General features: G+C 51.9%; 5 protein-coding genes across 5 annotated transcripts; 2 read left to right on the forward strand and 3 right to left on the reverse strand.

Annotated features, from left to right (window-relative positions):
* Nucleotides 1-394: 394 nt before the first annotated feature.
* UCRPA7_5786 (putative phosphoinositide-specific phospholipase c protein) lies at nt 395-3,370 on the forward strand (the record flags this gene model as incomplete). Its single annotated transcript, XM_007918330.1, has 1 exon — nt 395-3,370. The coding sequence occupies one exon, from the start codon at nt 395-397 to the stop codon at nt 3,368-3,370; it is 2,976 nt and encodes a 991-aa protein (XP_007916521.1).
* Nucleotides 3,371-4,664: 1,294 nt separating this feature from the next.
* UCRPA7_5787 (putative palmitoyltransferase pfa3 protein) lies at nt 4,665-6,417 on the reverse strand (the record flags this gene model as incomplete). The annotated part of the gene is made up of 2 exons (XM_007918331.1): nt 4,665-6,187; nt 6,270-6,417. 2 exons carry the CDS (start codon nt 6,415-6,417, stop codon nt 4,665-4,667), a joined length of 1,671 nt encoding a protein of 556 aa, XP_007916522.1.
* A 1,226-nt stretch (nt 6,418-7,643) lies between these two features.
* On the reverse strand, nt 7,644-9,202 carry UCRPA7_5788 (putative c2h2 finger domain-containing protein; the record flags this gene model as incomplete). Its single annotated transcript, XM_007918332.1, has 3 exons — nt 7,644-8,091; nt 8,147-8,970; nt 9,035-9,202. 3 exons carry the CDS (start codon nt 9,200-9,202, stop codon nt 7,644-7,646), a joined length of 1,440 nt encoding a protein of 479 aa, XP_007916523.1.
* A 1,761-nt stretch (nt 9,203-10,963) lies between these two features.
* UCRPA7_5789 (putative ubiquitin-conjugating enzyme protein) lies at nt 10,964-11,978 on the forward strand (the record flags this gene model as incomplete). Its single annotated transcript, XM_007918333.1, has 2 exons — nt 10,964-11,012; nt 11,077-11,978. The coding sequence occupies 2 exons, from the start codon at nt 10,964-10,966 to the stop codon at nt 11,976-11,978; spliced, it is 951 nt and encodes a 316-aa protein (XP_007916524.1).
* A 448-nt stretch (nt 11,979-12,426) lies between these two features.
* Nucleotides 12,427-13,731, reverse strand: UCRPA7_5790 (putative tfiiic transcription initiation factor complex subunits tfc3 protein; the record flags this gene model as incomplete). Its single annotated transcript, XM_007918334.1, has 1 exon — nt 12,427-13,731. One exon carries the CDS (start codon nt 13,729-13,731, stop codon nt 12,427-12,429), a length of 1,305 nt encoding a protein of 434 aa, XP_007916525.1.
* Between the last annotated feature and the right edge of the window lie 3,173 nt (nt 13,732-16,904).

The raw sequence follows: 16,904 nt of genomic DNA on the forward strand, positions 1-16,904 counted from the left end.
CACTACCAATTCAAATCACCAAACCTCTTCCTCCTCCTCTCCCTCTGCTCAGAATACGCCTGTCATGGCTTCCCAACCTACTCCGGCGAAGCGGCCTCGCCCCAGTCATGTACAGACCAACCTTGTTTTACAGTCACACATAACATCAGCTCCCTCCTCGACCTTCAGCAACTCTTCCGTGACGTCCAGTCCGCAGCAGTGCTCACCTATTTTGTCTCCTGAAACGACTGGCATGACCACCAACAGTTCGATACAGGCGTCACCGGAGCCACTGAGAGGTCGAGACATGGAGCGGTTCCCTCCAGCGGCGTTCCAGCTCCCTGAGCCAGTCCTGTCCCGCAAAACGAGCACGACATCGTTGGGCCAGAGTGTAACATCGACTGTCACTGGGTCCATGGCCGAGATTATGGGTCCAAACGGCCCCAAGACTGGTCTCATAAGACGAGTGTCCAACAAAGTGAAGAATCGCGCGGCGCATATCCCTAGACCGGGTCGTCGCCAGTCTTCCGTCCATCCAGTCAGCCGAGATGGAAGTGTTGGCCCTGGGATCATCCGCCGTGGCAGAAGTGGCAGTAATGTTACCGCTCCTGAGCACGGCTGTACCGATTCCGAGGAAGAATTCGTCGATGAAAAAGATGATCGCGTCTCCCTATTTGGCGGCGACACACCTAAGGACTATTCTCCGATCAGTGCTGCAGTCTCTGTAACTACCCCCGCGACAGCGGTGGATGTCACTGCTGGTCCTGTCATCCCACTCGCTCTCCTACAGGGCACTTGGATTTCAAAAGTGTCCAAGAAGAGCCGGAAGCGTGTTTTGCTGTCCCTCGAACCTGAGGCAGGCAAGTTCTCATGGGACAGGAACCGCCCCTCAAAATGTGTCTACATTGATGATATAAAAGAGATTCGGGTATATCCCGATATCTCACAATCCCGCAAGGATTGCGGAATTCCAGAATCCGATCAACACCTCTTCTTCTCCATATTGTACGCTATCCCCGACAAGTCCATGAGCAAGACCATGCATCTTGTCGCCGATGACGAGGAAACCTTCACAAACTGGGTTTCCACGCTTGATGCTATCTCCAAGCATCGGCAGGATCTCATGTCATCTCTCATGGCGTTCAATGACAAAGCCATCCGCGCCTACTGGCAAAAGGAGATGGGCAAGATCAATTCTGACAGACTCGGTGTGATTCCGGAAGAGGAAATCGACTTCTCTGGAGTGGAACGAGTCTGCCGCAATCTCCACATACATGTACCCGAAGGCAGCCTCCGGGCCAAATTTAACGAAGCCGACAGAAGCGGAACTAAAAGACTGAGTTTCGCCGAATTCCAGGAGTTTGTCCGCTTGATGAAGCGGCGCGAGGACGTTCGCGCCCTTTATCGCGAAGTAGCTTCCGACATCGATAGTGGCATGACCTGGACCGAATTCCTGGATTTCTTGCGGGACGTTCAGGGCGAGGTTATTGATGATTCCGCTCCGTGGGAAGCCGTTTTCGCCAAATTCAGTCGTCGCTACAGACCTAAGGATGCTGGAAAGCTCGACAATGGCGTCGACGAGACTCCAAGGATGTCTGAAGCGGCTTTGGCCGGATATCTGACATCAACTTATAACCCGCCCTTGGTGAAAGCACCACAAGAATACAGTCTCGACCGGCCCATGAACGAGTACTTCATCTCCAGCTCTCACAATACATATCTTCTGGGTCGACAAGTTGCTGGGAACTCCAGTGTTGAAGGCTATATCTCAGCCCTGATGCGTGGCTGCCGTTGCGTTGAGGTTGATTGCTGGGATGGCCCAGATCTCCAGCCAATTGTCGTACATGGCAGGACTCTCACAACCCAAATCCAATTTCGCGAGGTGATCAACGCCATCAACAAGTATGCTTTCGAGAGATCTGAGTTCCCCTTGTGGATCTCCCTAGAGGTCCACTGCAATCCCGTTCAGCAAGCAGTCATGACAAGTATCATGGTTGAGATATTTGGTGATAAACTTGTTCGCGAAACGCTAGACGGATTCACTGACCAGCTGCCTCCCCCTTCTGCCCTGAAAGGACGTATTCTCATCAAAGTCAAGAAGCCTCAGGCAATTGATGACTTCAAGAATGGAGACGTTGTCGCCGGGAGGAAGAGGGGAAACAGCCTGACATCGCCCTATACCAAGCCAGTATCGATGGATAACTCGCCCATCCCGAACAGTCCTCTGCTAAGCCCGAGCTACTCGACAATGAGAAGATCCAGCAGCAACCATCCCCGTGTTGACACCATTACTGAGGGCGAGGTTCAAGAGCCTGCAAGCAGCAGCACCAGTGATGATAGCGGCGAGGAAAGAGGACCTACAACTAAGGCGAAACAAAGCAAAATCACCAAGGTGCTAGGTGATCTTGGTGTTTACTGTCTCGGAATCAAGTTCAGGGGCTTCGATGATGCCGAGTGCAAGTCCTTTAACCACATCTTGTCTTTCAAGGAGAGGACATTCTTGAAGAACAGCGAGAGCAAGGTGGACAAGAGAGCTTTATACCGGCACAACATGCGCCACTTGATGCGTGTCTACCCCAATCAGACTCGCATAACGTCCAGCAATTTCGACCCTCTGATTTACTGGAGAAGAGGTGTCCAAATGGCTGCTCTCAATTGGCAAACTTTCGACTTTGGCATGCAACTTAACCGGGCGATGTTTGATGGTGGCACGGACCAATCAGGTTACGTGCTGAAGCCAAGCGAGTTCCGTGAGATCCAAGTGATGCCCAACTTGCCTGGAGAATGGATTGGTAAGCGTGAAAGGAAGAATGTCAGCTTCAGTATCGATGTTATTTCAGCCCAACAACTCATGCGCCCTGCCAACCTCGGAGAACGTCGGACTCTTGATCCATACGTGGAGGTCGAAGTCTACCTTGCAGACGACAAACGCGACAAGAAAGAGAATAATGGCCAGGCTCAGCCATCGCGCACACCACAGAAGTGTCGCACACAGGTCATCCGTGAGAATGGCTTCAACCCGATCTTCGATAAGAAGTTCACGTTCAACTTCACAACTAAATATCCGGACCTCGTGTTTATAAGGTGGTCTGTGAAACTTTCGCAGGGCGAAAACCAGCAGGATCGCAGCCCTCCAATGGCAACTTTCACGGCCAAGTTGAGCAGTCTCAAGCAAGGTTATCGAACACTCCCTCTTTTGGACCACAATGGAGATCGATACCTCTTCTCTACGCTCTTCTGCCGTATCAAGGTTGACCCTATCACCAGCGTATTCGTTGACTACACTGAGGATGGTGATAATGTCAACAGATTGAGGAGCCTCGGCAGAACTGTCTTCAACCGATCATCAAACATCAGCCCGAAGTCCAGCATGGACAGTGGGCTGTCATGAAATATTTCGTGATCTGAAAAGACTTTCGCACATACAAACATCTTCTCTTCGCTTCTTGACGATATTTGATCTTTGTGCAAACACGCGCCTCTTCCTTTTTGGCTGATGGCACGGATCCTTCAGCAGCATGACGGCCGGGCCGATACAATTCTATATTTGATATCAGTTCGACTTGGCTTAAGCTGTGATATACCCCCAACTGCGACAGGCATGGAATGGCGCAATATGGGCACAGGGCATCGATAGTTCCGACATCGACCTGTTTTGTTTTTGTTTTAGGGAGTCACTATCTGAGTGTGATCTTGTCTTGATTTTATCTTTGCGGAGCAACTTGAATGTATCAAGGGTGTTGGCCCAAACGAGCGTTTGCATGTTGATTCTCATGACCGTGACGACAGCATAGATTTGGAAGGGTTGTTTGTTGACAAGCAAGAAAAGGAGCTATTTCTGATCATTTCATTTGTATTGATAGTTGTGGGACACTTGGCATATGGGCCTCCTGGCTTGCCTTGAGCAGCCGGAGAAAGGGATGCATCGCAGGTTGGTTGTGTTTATCTGAGTCTCATGGTCCGGCAGGCATCGGAGAGGCATTGTGTTGTCATAACTACAGTGGTAGTCTCGCAGACGGAGCGAGCAGATATGTTCCTTGTGTTCTCGCCGGAGCATATCTCTACCACCGTGTTTCCTCGCATTTGAACCCTGGGAATGGGTCTTGGGAAATGGCGTTTCTTGCCCAATTTGTTTTTCCCCCCTGCATGGATTTCTCTCACCCAGGGCAGCATTGCATTAGGCATGAACATGAGATATAAAACTTAACTGGTGGCTCGCGCTGCAATCAATCATTAATCTATGAGCATACCCTTGAAGCAACTTGAACTCAAGTCATCGCCATACCGTGAAACAGTTGCATGCTGTGCCTTATGAATTGTAGGAGCTTAGCTAGACTTCTCTTACCGCATAACCAATTCGGCGTGCACGGAGGTGACAGGCAAGCGAAAACATCATGTTCACGATATTGATAAAGGGAGAAACGAGTTAAGGCAAGCCAGTATTTTGAAGAACAAAAGTCAAAATTTGTTTAAACCTGAGATCGAGATTTTCAGGACCCCATATACCCCTAACCGGCCGTATGCGTAGCCTAGCTATCTATATATTGTAGCAGAATCCAACAGAACGGCAAGAAAACGCCGAGACCATGCAGAAGTAGATTTCATTCGGGACAGTTCGTACAAAGCATATCGTGGCAGAGGAAAGCCGACATCTCCCACCCAACTAATGTCTAGACATGGCGTCTTTAGTCAACCCCGTCGTCCTCGTTCACGAGCCTGCTCCGGGAGTTGTTGCGTGACGGCTTCCGCAGGAGCCCGCTGGCGCCGCTGCGTGCCCACCCACCGTTCGTGACTAGATTCATGGCCTTGTGCTCCGCCTCTGCCCTGCTGTCTCGCTCCTCGTCGCTGCTGGTGTCGAATAGGTCGTCGTCGTCGTCATCCTCTCCTCCTCCTCCTCCTCCTCCTCCCAGGTTGCGGCCGTTCGGGCTCAAACGCCTCATGCTCACGGCCTCCGGCTCCTGATCGGCGTAGAGGTTCGGGTCGCGGCCCAGCACGCGGTCCGCCTTGCTCGGGGTCTTACGCGAGCCTGGCGCTGCGGGACCTGGCGATGGGCCCGGCGGATGGTACTGCCTGCCGAGCGTAGCTTCCACACGCTGCGTGGCGAAGGTGGTCGTCGTCGTCGTGGGCGTCTGCGCCGGCGTGTCGTCGCCGCCTCCCCACCCGGCCCGGCGCTCCCGCTCCCGCTGCTCGTCGCGCTCCCGGCGAATGCGGTCTCGCGCCTCTATCCACTTCGGCGACGGCTCCCATGCCCAGCCGTCTCCGGTCGTGTTGCAGATCGGGAACGCCCAGAGGTACGGGTTCGGCCCGAACAGATGCAGCAGGTTGCGCTTCGGTCCGAGGTCGAAGGCGTTGGGGAGCTTGGCGCTGTCTTGCTCGTCTAGATACTCTTCATAGCGTTTGCGTGCGCGGTATCTCTCGAGCTCGTCGTATGACAGCTGTCGGGGCTCCGGGCTAGAGTCGGCAGACCCGTTCAGAGGGATAGCCTGCGTGGGTGTCGCGGAACGGAACTCTTCGCCCTCCTCTGGTCGGGTCACTCCCGGGATGGCGTTCTGGTGAATGTCGAGGAGCTGCTGGCCATATCTCGGGAGGTTCACGCCCTGTCCGTTGTGTTGTGCGATGTAGGCGTGCTGCATCGACTTGCGCAGCGGCGAGAGATACCTCGTCTTCTCCAGACACTCGATGGTGGTCTGGCCCCGGGCCGCCAGGCTGATGTGCCAAGCTGTGAAGGCCCCCACGACCAGGGCGATGATTCCACCCACCACTGATAGTATGATGTAGTTGATCGGCATCAAGCTGTCGACGTAGGTGTTGTTGTTGGCAAGCTCTCCATACACCCAGCTTCCGGCGATGACGAAGCAGGAGAGACTGAACAGCGTGGTATAGATGAGAAATAGCAGGAAGGCCTTGTGGTTTCGGAGCCCAATGCAGGTAGCAAGCCACGGGCAGTGATGGTCCATCTTCAGGACACATCGCCTGCACGTGGAGCAGTGGTGCGCACGATCCGGTTTCCGGGCCTGGCACTTCTTGCAGTAGCGATGTTCGCCATTGGACTTGACTGTGAAGGACGTCGCGCTGGGCGGTGCGTGTGTGGGCAGGGTGCTGTATCCATCGTAATTCGTCGTGCTACCGGGCGGTGTGAAGACGGCCGTCGTATACGACCAGTTGAGGAGGAGGTAGAGAGTGAAGCTCAACGCGGATGACCACGGACCTACATTGACAATACGAGGTTAGCATGCTCGCCGGATTTACAGGCCCAGACTCGCTCGCCGCACGGGGCATTCCCATCATACCTATGTATTTGAGGTTCGTGACCGAGGATCCGAGGTGGACGACGACGAAGGCGGCCCAGCTGGTGAGGCCGTAGACGAAGACGAGCGGGAAGTAGGTCGCGCAGGTGCAGCAGTATCGCTCGACTCTCCGAGCCCACCGGCGTGTCATGGCTGATGAGGGTTCTGGGAGAGACCGCGAGTCCATCGAGTGGAATCGCAGAAGATCAGCTAAGAGGAGAGCATGGCATTTCGGGCGGTGAGAAACGTGAATGGGTTATTGGAAGAGGTGTATTAATGTGAGACACCAGAAAGAAAGCCGGGCTTTCCAGGTCGATGTCGTTGATCAGGGGTTCTGTGCCAGAAATGTGGCGGTGCAGCTTGCCGGAGGAGGCTGAGATTCGTAAGCTGGTCTACCAGTGCATACATAGTGTAAGTGTTGGTCCACCAGGACCCCCACCACTCGTACAGCATCTTCAACCTATATATAATTATGTATGCTTAGTTTTAAACATTATTCTTGCAATGATTGTATAAACAGTCAATTTGCCAGTTTCATGTGCAAAGAATTGTTTTAGGGAAAATGTCAATTCAAGAAAATCACAACACTGCATAGCATAGTATTGTGATCTTCGGGATGAAAGCAGGTCACAAGATCCTTCAGGAAGGCTTCCTACCAGGATGATTAAACGCACCAGACCCTTCATGTAATCGCTACCATAATATAAAAAGGCCGAGGGTCGGCGTATTGTTACACTGAGAAGAAGAATGAAAACACTCTCATGGACAATGGTTCTGAGACTGCTATCAAGCAATCAATCGGCGGGGGACAGCCAGGGTTCCTAGATACTAGACTTGGTCGGCAATCTAAATTGGCCCTGCAGGTGTAGGTGCTTTCCGTGTTAACGGTAACATTAGCGAGCGGCCGCTAATCTGGAGCAGCCGAGATCTGGTCGTCTGTCCTGTATGTAACACGGCATCAATATCAGATATTTGGTGGAAAAGCTTCCTTTCTGGATTTTCTGTCATAGTTCTACTTTCATGTATGCGTCAAGCTAACTTCGTTTGATCGTTGCTCTTTTTTCCCCTTTTTCCCTTTTTGTTGGTTCTGGTTATCCGATACTATGTCCAGTTTGACCTTTCTATTACCAACCACCCGCTGCAAGTTCTGCCAATTCCTTCATAATTTGAGGCCAGTATCAGGTCGGTGATGTCCGTTGAGAAAAGTGAGAAAAGAAAAGAGATAATCTGTCAAAAGAAAAACATAGGAAAAGGAAATAAGTTCATTAGTGATCTTTCAGGTTTGGTCCACGATCTTGCAGAACCATCAACTGCAGCGGCTTGTTGGGAGATGACTCAACACTCGTTGGGATGTGCCACCTTACGTGCTAAGACAAACTAGCAGTTCTGGCCATGCCACTGGAGCGTCATTTCTGGAACCTTTTCTCCCCTCACGGACGCCGCTCGTGAGGCCGCTCGCTCCTTGAAAGTTCTCTCGGCCCACTCCATGATCTCTGAGGTGCGGTGGAGTTGCTCCTCCAGGGTCTTAGGCTCCTCTTCGGGCTCAGGGGCCAGGGCCGCCGCAGCCAGCGGCTGGACGATGTACTTGGTCGTGGCGTCCTCGAGGTAGCCGTCAGTGTCGGCGATTCCTCCGGTCAGGAGGTTGAGGACATTGCGGTACATGCTTGTGCTCCTGATGATGCATCGGGTTGTCGTCTCAGTATGCTGAGTGAGGGCAGTGGTGGACCTGAATCGATGGCCACAGGCCGGGCAGGTGTAGCGTGGCTGTGTGCAGGCGCCGGTCCTCAGGTGAATGGCGAGACCCTCGGGCGTCATAAAAAGTTTCCTGGACATAAATCAGCACCGTTCTTCTGCTAGGTATATGTTACCAAATCACCTACCAGCAATGGTCGTGTGGGCACAAATATTGATCTGACTCCGGGTTTCGAAAGTTCTCTTCGTTGTACTCCGGGCTATTTGGGTCGATGGAGACCTTCTCAGGAGCATCCGGCACAAGTTGCAAGGCCTGCGATGGTGACTGGACGGAAATAAGAGAGGGTTCGGTGCTGCCCGGTACATCACTAGCCTGAGTGTTGTCTCTCTTATGGTCCTCGTCTGGAGTGCTCTTGGCATTTCCGTACCAGCCTCCGTCATCGACAGCCCAGGGATTCTTGTACTCTGAAGTAGAAGACTTCTGCAGAATCGGAGCCTTGTAACGAGTCTCTTTGATGCCATGCGCGGTATCAGTTGTGGCCTTGGCAGACGAAGACTCACTGCCCCAGCCGCTGTCTTGAGTCGCATGCATGTTGCTCGCCTCTGCTCCCATGGGGAGGTCTGTAGTCTCAGATTCATCGATGCCAGACTCAGTGGGCGTGACACGCTGAGCCCCAGGGTTGGCCCCAGGGGCCTCCAGGACTTTCACGGCATTGGCGGCAGGAAGACAACCTGTGCTTCGCTGATTGGAAGGGACAGCGAGCATCTTGGCGATGGGCTCGATCATGTACTTTTCGAGGCTCAATTGAAGCTTGTCAGATGCGAGGGCCGCCATGCCATGCAGGTCATTGAGTCTTCGGGTCAACTCGGTCATCTCATGGCGACGGTTGAGGATGTCTTCAATCTCAAGTTTGGAACACAGTCCCGCCTCGATGTGACCGATAAGGCCGCCCAGACGCTGGAAGTGCCCACCACAGCCAGGACATTCCAGGTCCTGCGGCCTGGGGTGGTGCTATCAGTTTGTGAGTATTTGCTTCTGTGTAGTTAATTTATTATGAGTGATTAGATTGGCATACCTGTTTCATGTGGAGAGCATGGGCCTTCTGACTGTGATAGTCTTTGTCATGAAGCCGACACCACCAGTGTGGTTTCGCGGGGTTATCCTGCTCCAAAGCCTGGGCCTTGTGGAATCGCAATCCTGCTTCAGTGCTGAAAGTAGCTTTGCAGTAATAGCAGCGGAACATTGGCTGGAGCTTTGCCATGGTGATGTTAGTTGATGTGGCATAGGATGATGGATTGACTGCTCGGAGTTGCCTATCTCTCGGTGGGAGAATGCCTCAAAACGCCAACTCAAAAGGTATTTGGAATGGGGATCAGAGGAAGGGACGAGTCAGGCTTCGTTGGCGGTGGTTTCCAGATCAGGTGCCTGATTTGTGCAAGATGGGTGGTAATTCTGGAGGGAGGAGCAAGAGGTGGGAAAGTCAGGGGACAGAAATGTGTTCAACCACAGAGAAATCACAGTGGTTTCCTGATCAGGCGAACAAAACCCCTGGCTTCTTCTATGATCCTATACTGAAGAAGAGTCGAGGTAAAGACGGTGACTGTTTTGATAATCATAGAACAGGAGAGGCCTATTGGTTCTTATCCTGAGTTGGTCAGGATTGGTGTTGAGATTGAGGGATGTCAAGATCTCAACACCAAAAATCAAGGGAAGGGGAAGTTGTGGGAGTTGCAAGTAGAAGAAAAGGTAGGAGCAAAAATCTTTCGGCCTAGCCTGCCTGCTGCTGTATTTGTGTGGACAGTGGTCATGTGCTCGACAGGAGAAGTCCTAAATGTCTACCTACGGGGTCATTGATCAGACGAACATGTCGACATCGACTTGCTAGGCAGTCCTGGATGACATCAGGTCTCCTTGACAAGGACAAGGAAATATAGGATATGTCTAGATGATCGGAAGGAGAGATGGTTAATGATCACGCTCTCGTATTCCTAAATTCACTAAACTATGATATACAGCATAGGACTACGAAACTAGCTAACTTGAAACCTCCCAACACACAGTTGCATGGCCCAGGTCCAATATAGCAGAGACACTGACAAAGAAAAACGATGGAATGCTCTATTCATTAGATGTAGTAGTTTTGAATGGATATCTTGAGCGGTCAGAACATTTCTAGCTCTCCTTGGCTTCTGAAAGAGGATGTAAGACACATGATCAACCCAACAGCTTGTTGCAACAACACCCTACAGAGATGGTTTTTTATCTTGTTTTTTTCTTTTTGCCTAGTGATACTGTCGCTGAATTAACGTTGCATATCATTCACTGCGAGAAATGGCAAATTTCCTCTCATAGCCCATACCCCTTTTGCAACGTTGGCCTTTATGACAGTTATGAGACGAATAGGGGTTGCCAGCCTCATACTTCGCTCATGTCACCGCTTGACACATGCCTTTTGTTTATAAATGCAAGAACAGGAAACAGGTATTCTGAAAACCAAAGATTCTAGTCATAACTTCTCCATTCCCTTAATATCGAGGCGCTGTAGAAAACGGCAAGTGGACGGTTCTAAATCCGGCGGCGTGTTAGTCAGGTTGATGGAGGTACGGCAAGAAAATGCTTAGGTAAGTAAGTACAGTACAGCGCCCAAGTCACGGAGTTGAGGCGGGGGAGGCTGGCGTGGCGCTTGTGGCCAAGTGGACACCTTGAACCTTGAGTCCCGCCCGGTCAGCGTACAGTAGACAGTAGGTGGGCTGGTTGTCTTATCGCCTGCCTTACGTACTACCTACCTTACCACCACTCTACTTAGGTACTTACGCCTCTACACCTCCCAGCTTTAAGCATCTCTCACCTCCATGCTGATTGCTGGACTAACAAGACACATTGCACATCCGCCAGCCAGCTTCTATTCTTGTATCATACAACAAAACCATGCAGCATTACTTACAGTCGTAATTCCTCTGCTTTTCCAGACCTTGATACCCAAAGATCCCACGCATCCGCGAGGATGGCAACTCCCAAGTTCAATTCCAAGTCGCCCACCATCCGGCGCATTCGTACGTCTCATTCCCCCAATCCCAACCTCATTTATACCCAGAAGACTAACACGTATCCCTCCAGTTCGCGAAGCGCAAGAATTGTCGTCCGCTCCCTCCCCAGACTACACAGCAACGCCGCTTGAGAGCGACCTGTTCGAATGGCACTTCACACTGCGCGGCCCGCCCAACTCCGTTTACAGCGACGGCATCTACCACGGGCGCATCGTGCTGCCGCCCTCATACCCCCTGCGCCCACCCTCCTTCCGCTTCGTCACACCCTCCGGCCGCTTTGAGGCGAACCGTGAGATCTGCCTCTCCATCAGCGGCCACCACGAGGAGACGTGGCAGCCCGCGTGGGGTGTGCGGACGGCCCTGGTGGCCCTGCGCAGCTTCATGGAGACGGACCCTAAGGGCCAGCTCGGCGGCCTCGATACGAGCGATGCCGTTCGCAGAAGGTTGGCAAATGAGAGCGGAGCCTTCCGGTGTTCAGCGTGCGGGAAGACGAATGCGGAAATCATCAAGGAGTGCGAGGACGCCGCCAAGGAGGCGAGCGATGAGGCGGGGCCAAGCGCAGAGGTCGAGATACCCAAGGACCTAAAGATGGGCTGGAGGGACGAGATGGAGAAGCCAAAGGCAGCGAGCCCGGCGGCTGCAGTCAGCACAGAGGCAGAGGCGGTCGCGGCGTCGGTCGACGATGCCGAGAGCGCGGAGTTGGCAGAGGGTTTCGTGCAGACCGTTCCCATACAACGACAGGAAGTGCCGGTTGACACGGCGTCCTTACCGGCGCGGCCGGGCCAGACTGTCCCGCAGCCGACGAGAACACTACCTCTTCCAGATCCACAGGCTGCCGTGGTGCCTCCTCTGGCGCAAGCGCAGCTCCACAGGCATTCGAACGATGGCGTACCGCTATGGATCGACCGCACCATCGTCGCGCTCGCGATCCTCTTGATCGGAATGATCTTCAAAGTCATGCTGGGTATATGAGTCTAAGATAGCTGGGAATGCATTACGAAACGGTCTGGCGTTGGCAGTGATACCTTTTTTTTCAGGAAGGCGTGTTTTCAGATAGAATCAGGGGTTAGAATATGCACATAGTAAGAATGCACATTTGACCCAAATTTCTCATCACGATCATAGAGATGTAGTAGTCTCCTTGTCTCAAAAGCTCTCGCTGCGACGCCCTTTAGGAACACCGAGGAAAGTTGACTGGAGAGTTCTGTCATAACCCCTATTCGAGGGGAATGCTCGTCGGTCACGTAGCACATATAAGGCTGTATTATTTAAGCATCATTCAATTCTCAATAATTTATACACATGCATCTCAGCGTGCATTATAGCAAAAATGGGTATCTTAGTGCAGAATTGCTTTGCATCAGCGAATCTTTCCCTGTCGAGATATACCCCGCCAAAAGAAACCCTACCGAGTTGCCTTTCACATCTCATCCTGCAACTCTTCTCCTCCCTCATACTTGGCACCTTCTCTGTCAATCTGGCGCCCGACGACTAACCACCACCATTCACAGACAGTCAAGCCTCCACCAGTTGTCACTTCCTGCAGAAGCCCAACCTCCCTCGCCCAGCCCATGATGGCCTCAGCCTCAAAGACCTCAACACACGGCTGAAGGGCCATGCTGACAGCCTCGGCATCCATGTTTCCTCGAGTGGCGAGCATAAAGAAGACGGACCCAAGGAACTTGGCCCAGCGCTCATTGTCTAAGACACCGAAGAAATCACACCACAATGGCAATCTGCTATCGCCAAGTTCGCGTGGGAGCACAGACTGCTTGGCGACACCCAGTGCATCTATGTCCTCGTCAAATAGGTAATTCTCTGTTGGAGAGATCTCGAGGCCCCAGTGTAAATACGACTTCGGGAACTTTCTAGTCTCATAGTTCCCAGGTTCGAAGCCGAATGGAACGTCTGGCTGGCCAACGGAGTTAACTCTGATTCGACCATATGCCTGGAGATTCAAGGTGGCCAAAATCATTCCGTCGTTGGTCAGGTAGGGAACACTGAAAATCTCTCCCCTACGAAATGTCTCATCCAGTTGGGCCTTGAAGCTGCTCGCCAGGGCATACTTTTCCTCCTGAGCATACCGATCAAGATGCTTGAGAAAGTGGTCGTTGAGTCTATACGGCCGGCCTGTCGCAAGAGCTCTGCTCTTGTTCTTGATTGCAATTTTAGCTCGCTCTAGATCGATAATAGCATTCTCTAGGAGCTCATTGATATAAGTTTCGCTCTGCCCGCCAAGGCTCAGGAATTTGTTCTTGATATCCATCGCAGTGTACCGATGAATTGGAGTGCAACAGAGAGCCCGTATCCACGATTGGGCGATGCCCATCAAATTCGGCAACGGCTGCTCCGATGACCGATTTAAGGTGACCGTGGCCGCTTCGGAAGTTGCGTCCTGGAACTTGTTGAAGACAGATCTCTGCCAATGATGGTACGACTCGCGCCAGTCTCGGTTTTCCGTAGCAAAAGTCTGTATGCAAGAGTCATCGCCTAGTTCCTTTCGAGTGCCGGGCAGGACAATATCTTGGACTGTAAGGCCGACGGTCCATTTCAACAACAGCGGCCAGTCATAGGACACAACATCGTCGAAATCGATAGGTGGTAACTCCCTCTTCTCGTACGCTTCCACGAATGAAATCTGGAACTTATCCGTCAGGTCGTTGATGAAAGACAACCGCTCCTTCTTCACTGTTTTCCAAAAGCGTCGTAAGGCCGAGACCTTCATTTCTGGAAAAAGTCGGCATAGCAAACCCCAATCAATATTCTTGCTTGTCCCGCCAAGGAGGACCCCGACGCAGACGAAAGCTGCAATCTTGGTGTCATCAGCTGCCCAGTCGACGTCCCCTTGTTTGTCGTTCTTTTCACGAACGTAATCCTCCGAGACCTTCGGGAAAGCAGTGTGTTCACGGGCTCTTCTCGAGGGCTCAGGTCGTTCGCGCTGAAGGCGCTTCGTATATGCGCGTTTCTTCCTTGGAGACACCCAATCACCGGAGGGCTCAGAGGGAGGTTGAATGCTACGATAAAGTTGCGGATCAATGTTGGTCTTGTTGATGTCTTTACTGAAAGCATCCGTCGCTCGGTCGTCGTCGGAGTCAAGGTCATTATATGGGAGGGTTGCAAGCGTCCAGTCCCGGCTGGGATGCCATTGCGGGTTGACGGCTTTCAAACTTGATACAGACTCTGCTGTCGATGCGTTTATGAAGATATAGTCTGGTGCGACCGATCCCATGCTCAAACGATTGTGTCCGGTTCTGCTGACTTCGTATCTTAGACAGCCGTTGATTGTCTCGGCAAATTTACCCCAATCTGGGTCAGCCCATTCCTCTGGTTTGAAATGGCACATTGTCCTTATTGCCATGTCATCGACTGTCTGCGGTAAACTTTGCTTTAGTATTGTTTGTTGACGAGAAATATTATCTTGCATTGTGAAGCTTTTCGAATTATTCTCAAAGAATGCGACACTGTAGTCGGGCCAAATATCTGAAGCCGATGCTATGCTGGTCAAGACGATACAATCTTCGAAGTGTGGGTTGGCTCTTATCTCGAGGTCTTCAACTTCATTTCCGGGTAGGTTGTCTGGAAGCGGGTTAAACGATGGAAGGTCAGGATCCACGTAATCTTCCTCTTCTGGTTCCTCATACAAGTACTTGTTTGGCTCGAGGAAATTGAGGCTTAAAGATTGCTGATATCCATAGGCTGTTGTTGCTGGCGCATTGTAGGTGAAGAAGCTTGATGGGAGACTGCTTAACCCGGGGTTTTCAACACCAGACCGCCTCCAACGCTGCGATCGCCCATCTCCGGAGATAGGAGTCTGAGTATAAGGGCTCTGATCTATCCAACTAAACTGCCGTTGCGATGTCCCAAACGAAGCAAGTCGGACAAGGGCATCGTCATCGGACACTCCCACATGATTTTGCTGGTTGCTGTGTGAAGTCCATGGAGGCAACTGCGAGGGGTCACTGCCTATATGTATGAACTGTTGTTCATCTTGACCACTAGTCGGCAACAGCGAGTCAGATCTCTGACGTTTGACACGCAAGCTGCCAACTCCATCTTCAGAGCCAGTTCTCTTGCGCCGTCCATCACCATTGTCGATAAAAGTGTCTTCTCGGAAATTGCCCCCAGCACGTACCCCCCTGAGGCCCCTTCTTGCGTAAAATGGTGCGTCCAAGACTTCGATCTCCTCGGCAAGCTTCAAGTCACGCCTCCCCGGTCCTTTCGTTGGAGTCGTTGGTAGATGTTCCTGAGATGTCTGGTGCTCGATTGTTGATGGCGAAAACCTCTGAGGAATGTATAACGCAGGATGAGCACTAAGAACTCGTTTTTTCATAGCGACAGCAGCAGGAGCATGATGTTCCACGCCAACCTTCATGATGAGCTGACAGATGACGAATGCACCTTGAGCATTGCGAGCACTGTATGTCTCAAGTTTAATTTCCTTTTCCCTTGTGAGATTCTTCACTGCAACGCCGCATGAGTATGAACTAGGAGGGACATCGCCCCCTATGTCATCTTTCCATACTTTGGAGACAGCAGTGTAGAGAGCCTTCTCTGCGGGGAAAACTCCATCGTTATGGTGAAGTAGATATCTTATGATCTCCATGGCCTGGTAAGTCCGCAGTGCCGACTCGGGTAGTTTTGTAGTGTCTCTGTCTTCGGGCATCCTAAATCGAGGTATTGTATCATCATCATTAGGATGTGACACCGCAGACTCGATAGATGGAGTAAGTTCCACCGGAGAGGAGGAGTCTTCAACATCCAAGGATTGCCGAGGTCTAATCTCAGGAGAGATGGGAGCCAGCTCTATCGCAGGGGTCCGAGACGCCTGTCTGGAGGTAGACAGTCCTACTGGTTTTGGAACTCCCACGGGGAAAATCGAATCGAGTTCATTGGCCTCTGATACTGCATCAGGCTGACCATGTGGTGATTTTTCCACTTGACCCATACGACTAGCCAAGCCATGTTCAGATATTTCATCAGACTTTGCAGAATATACCGCGGAATGAACATGGGTTTGGCTGGAGGTTTTGCCTGAAGAGATATTTTCACCAGTCGCCGATTCGTTCTTCGTTGCCTGAGTGTCCATAGCGGGATTTTTGTCCTCTCCCTCTCTTCGGGGTGATCCTGGTCTAGGCTTTTCGACAGCCGCTATATCATTATTGGCGATTAGAGACTGTGGGCTGTCGAAGTATTCGCCATGATTGCTTAATTCCACGCTGGATTGGAGCCCCATGGGGGCGAGAAACCCCGTTGCTGGAAACACCTGTCGTCGGGCGAACCTCTTGACATTTGGCGAGGGCACCGCTCGCGCAGACCGCATTGAGGCTATGGGGGTGATGGGAGGAGGCGTGGCTTCTGGCTCTTGTGGCTCAGAGGTTGTTTGTGTCGAGACAATCCTCCTTCGCTTGCGTGGTTTGTCCTCACTTATACTTGGCGGTCCTAGTACATGATTTGGATTGCAACTTGTTTGGGATTTCTCTAAATGATAAGCCAAGCCATTATCATTCTTCCAGGATCTTCCGCATTTTTCACAACGATATTTCCCAGGTTGAGACCCAGCGCCTTTACGGCCCCGGCCGCGGCGTGGGGAGGGCTCATTGTTGGCTATCACTTGGTCTTCGCCTTCGGGCTCAAGCCTTGTAGGAGATCTGGCTTCGTCGTGTTCTGGAGTAACGACAACGAGCATATCTGAGGCGGGATCATTCTCGGTAATCGGGCCATCTTGACCAGCACTCGTCAAGGGGTCTTGTGGCGACTGCACCACTGATGTCTGTCGGTTAGAGAGACTCAAATCCTTGATTCTGGCTGACTTGAAGATCACAACGAGAGATTTCTTCGGGCGTCCTCGGCCTTTCCCTCGAGGATTCGGGTTGAGAGACCCCGGCTGACCAATGAACA

Source organism: Phaeoacremonium minimum (assembly GCF_000392275.1).
Source record: "Phaeoacremonium minimum UCRPA7 unplaced genomic scaffold PA7_03_scaffold_435, whole genome shotgun sequence".
In the NCBI taxonomy this organism is placed as follows: Eukaryota; Fungi; Ascomycota; class Sordariomycetes; order Togniniales; family Togniniaceae; genus Phaeoacremonium; species Phaeoacremonium minimum.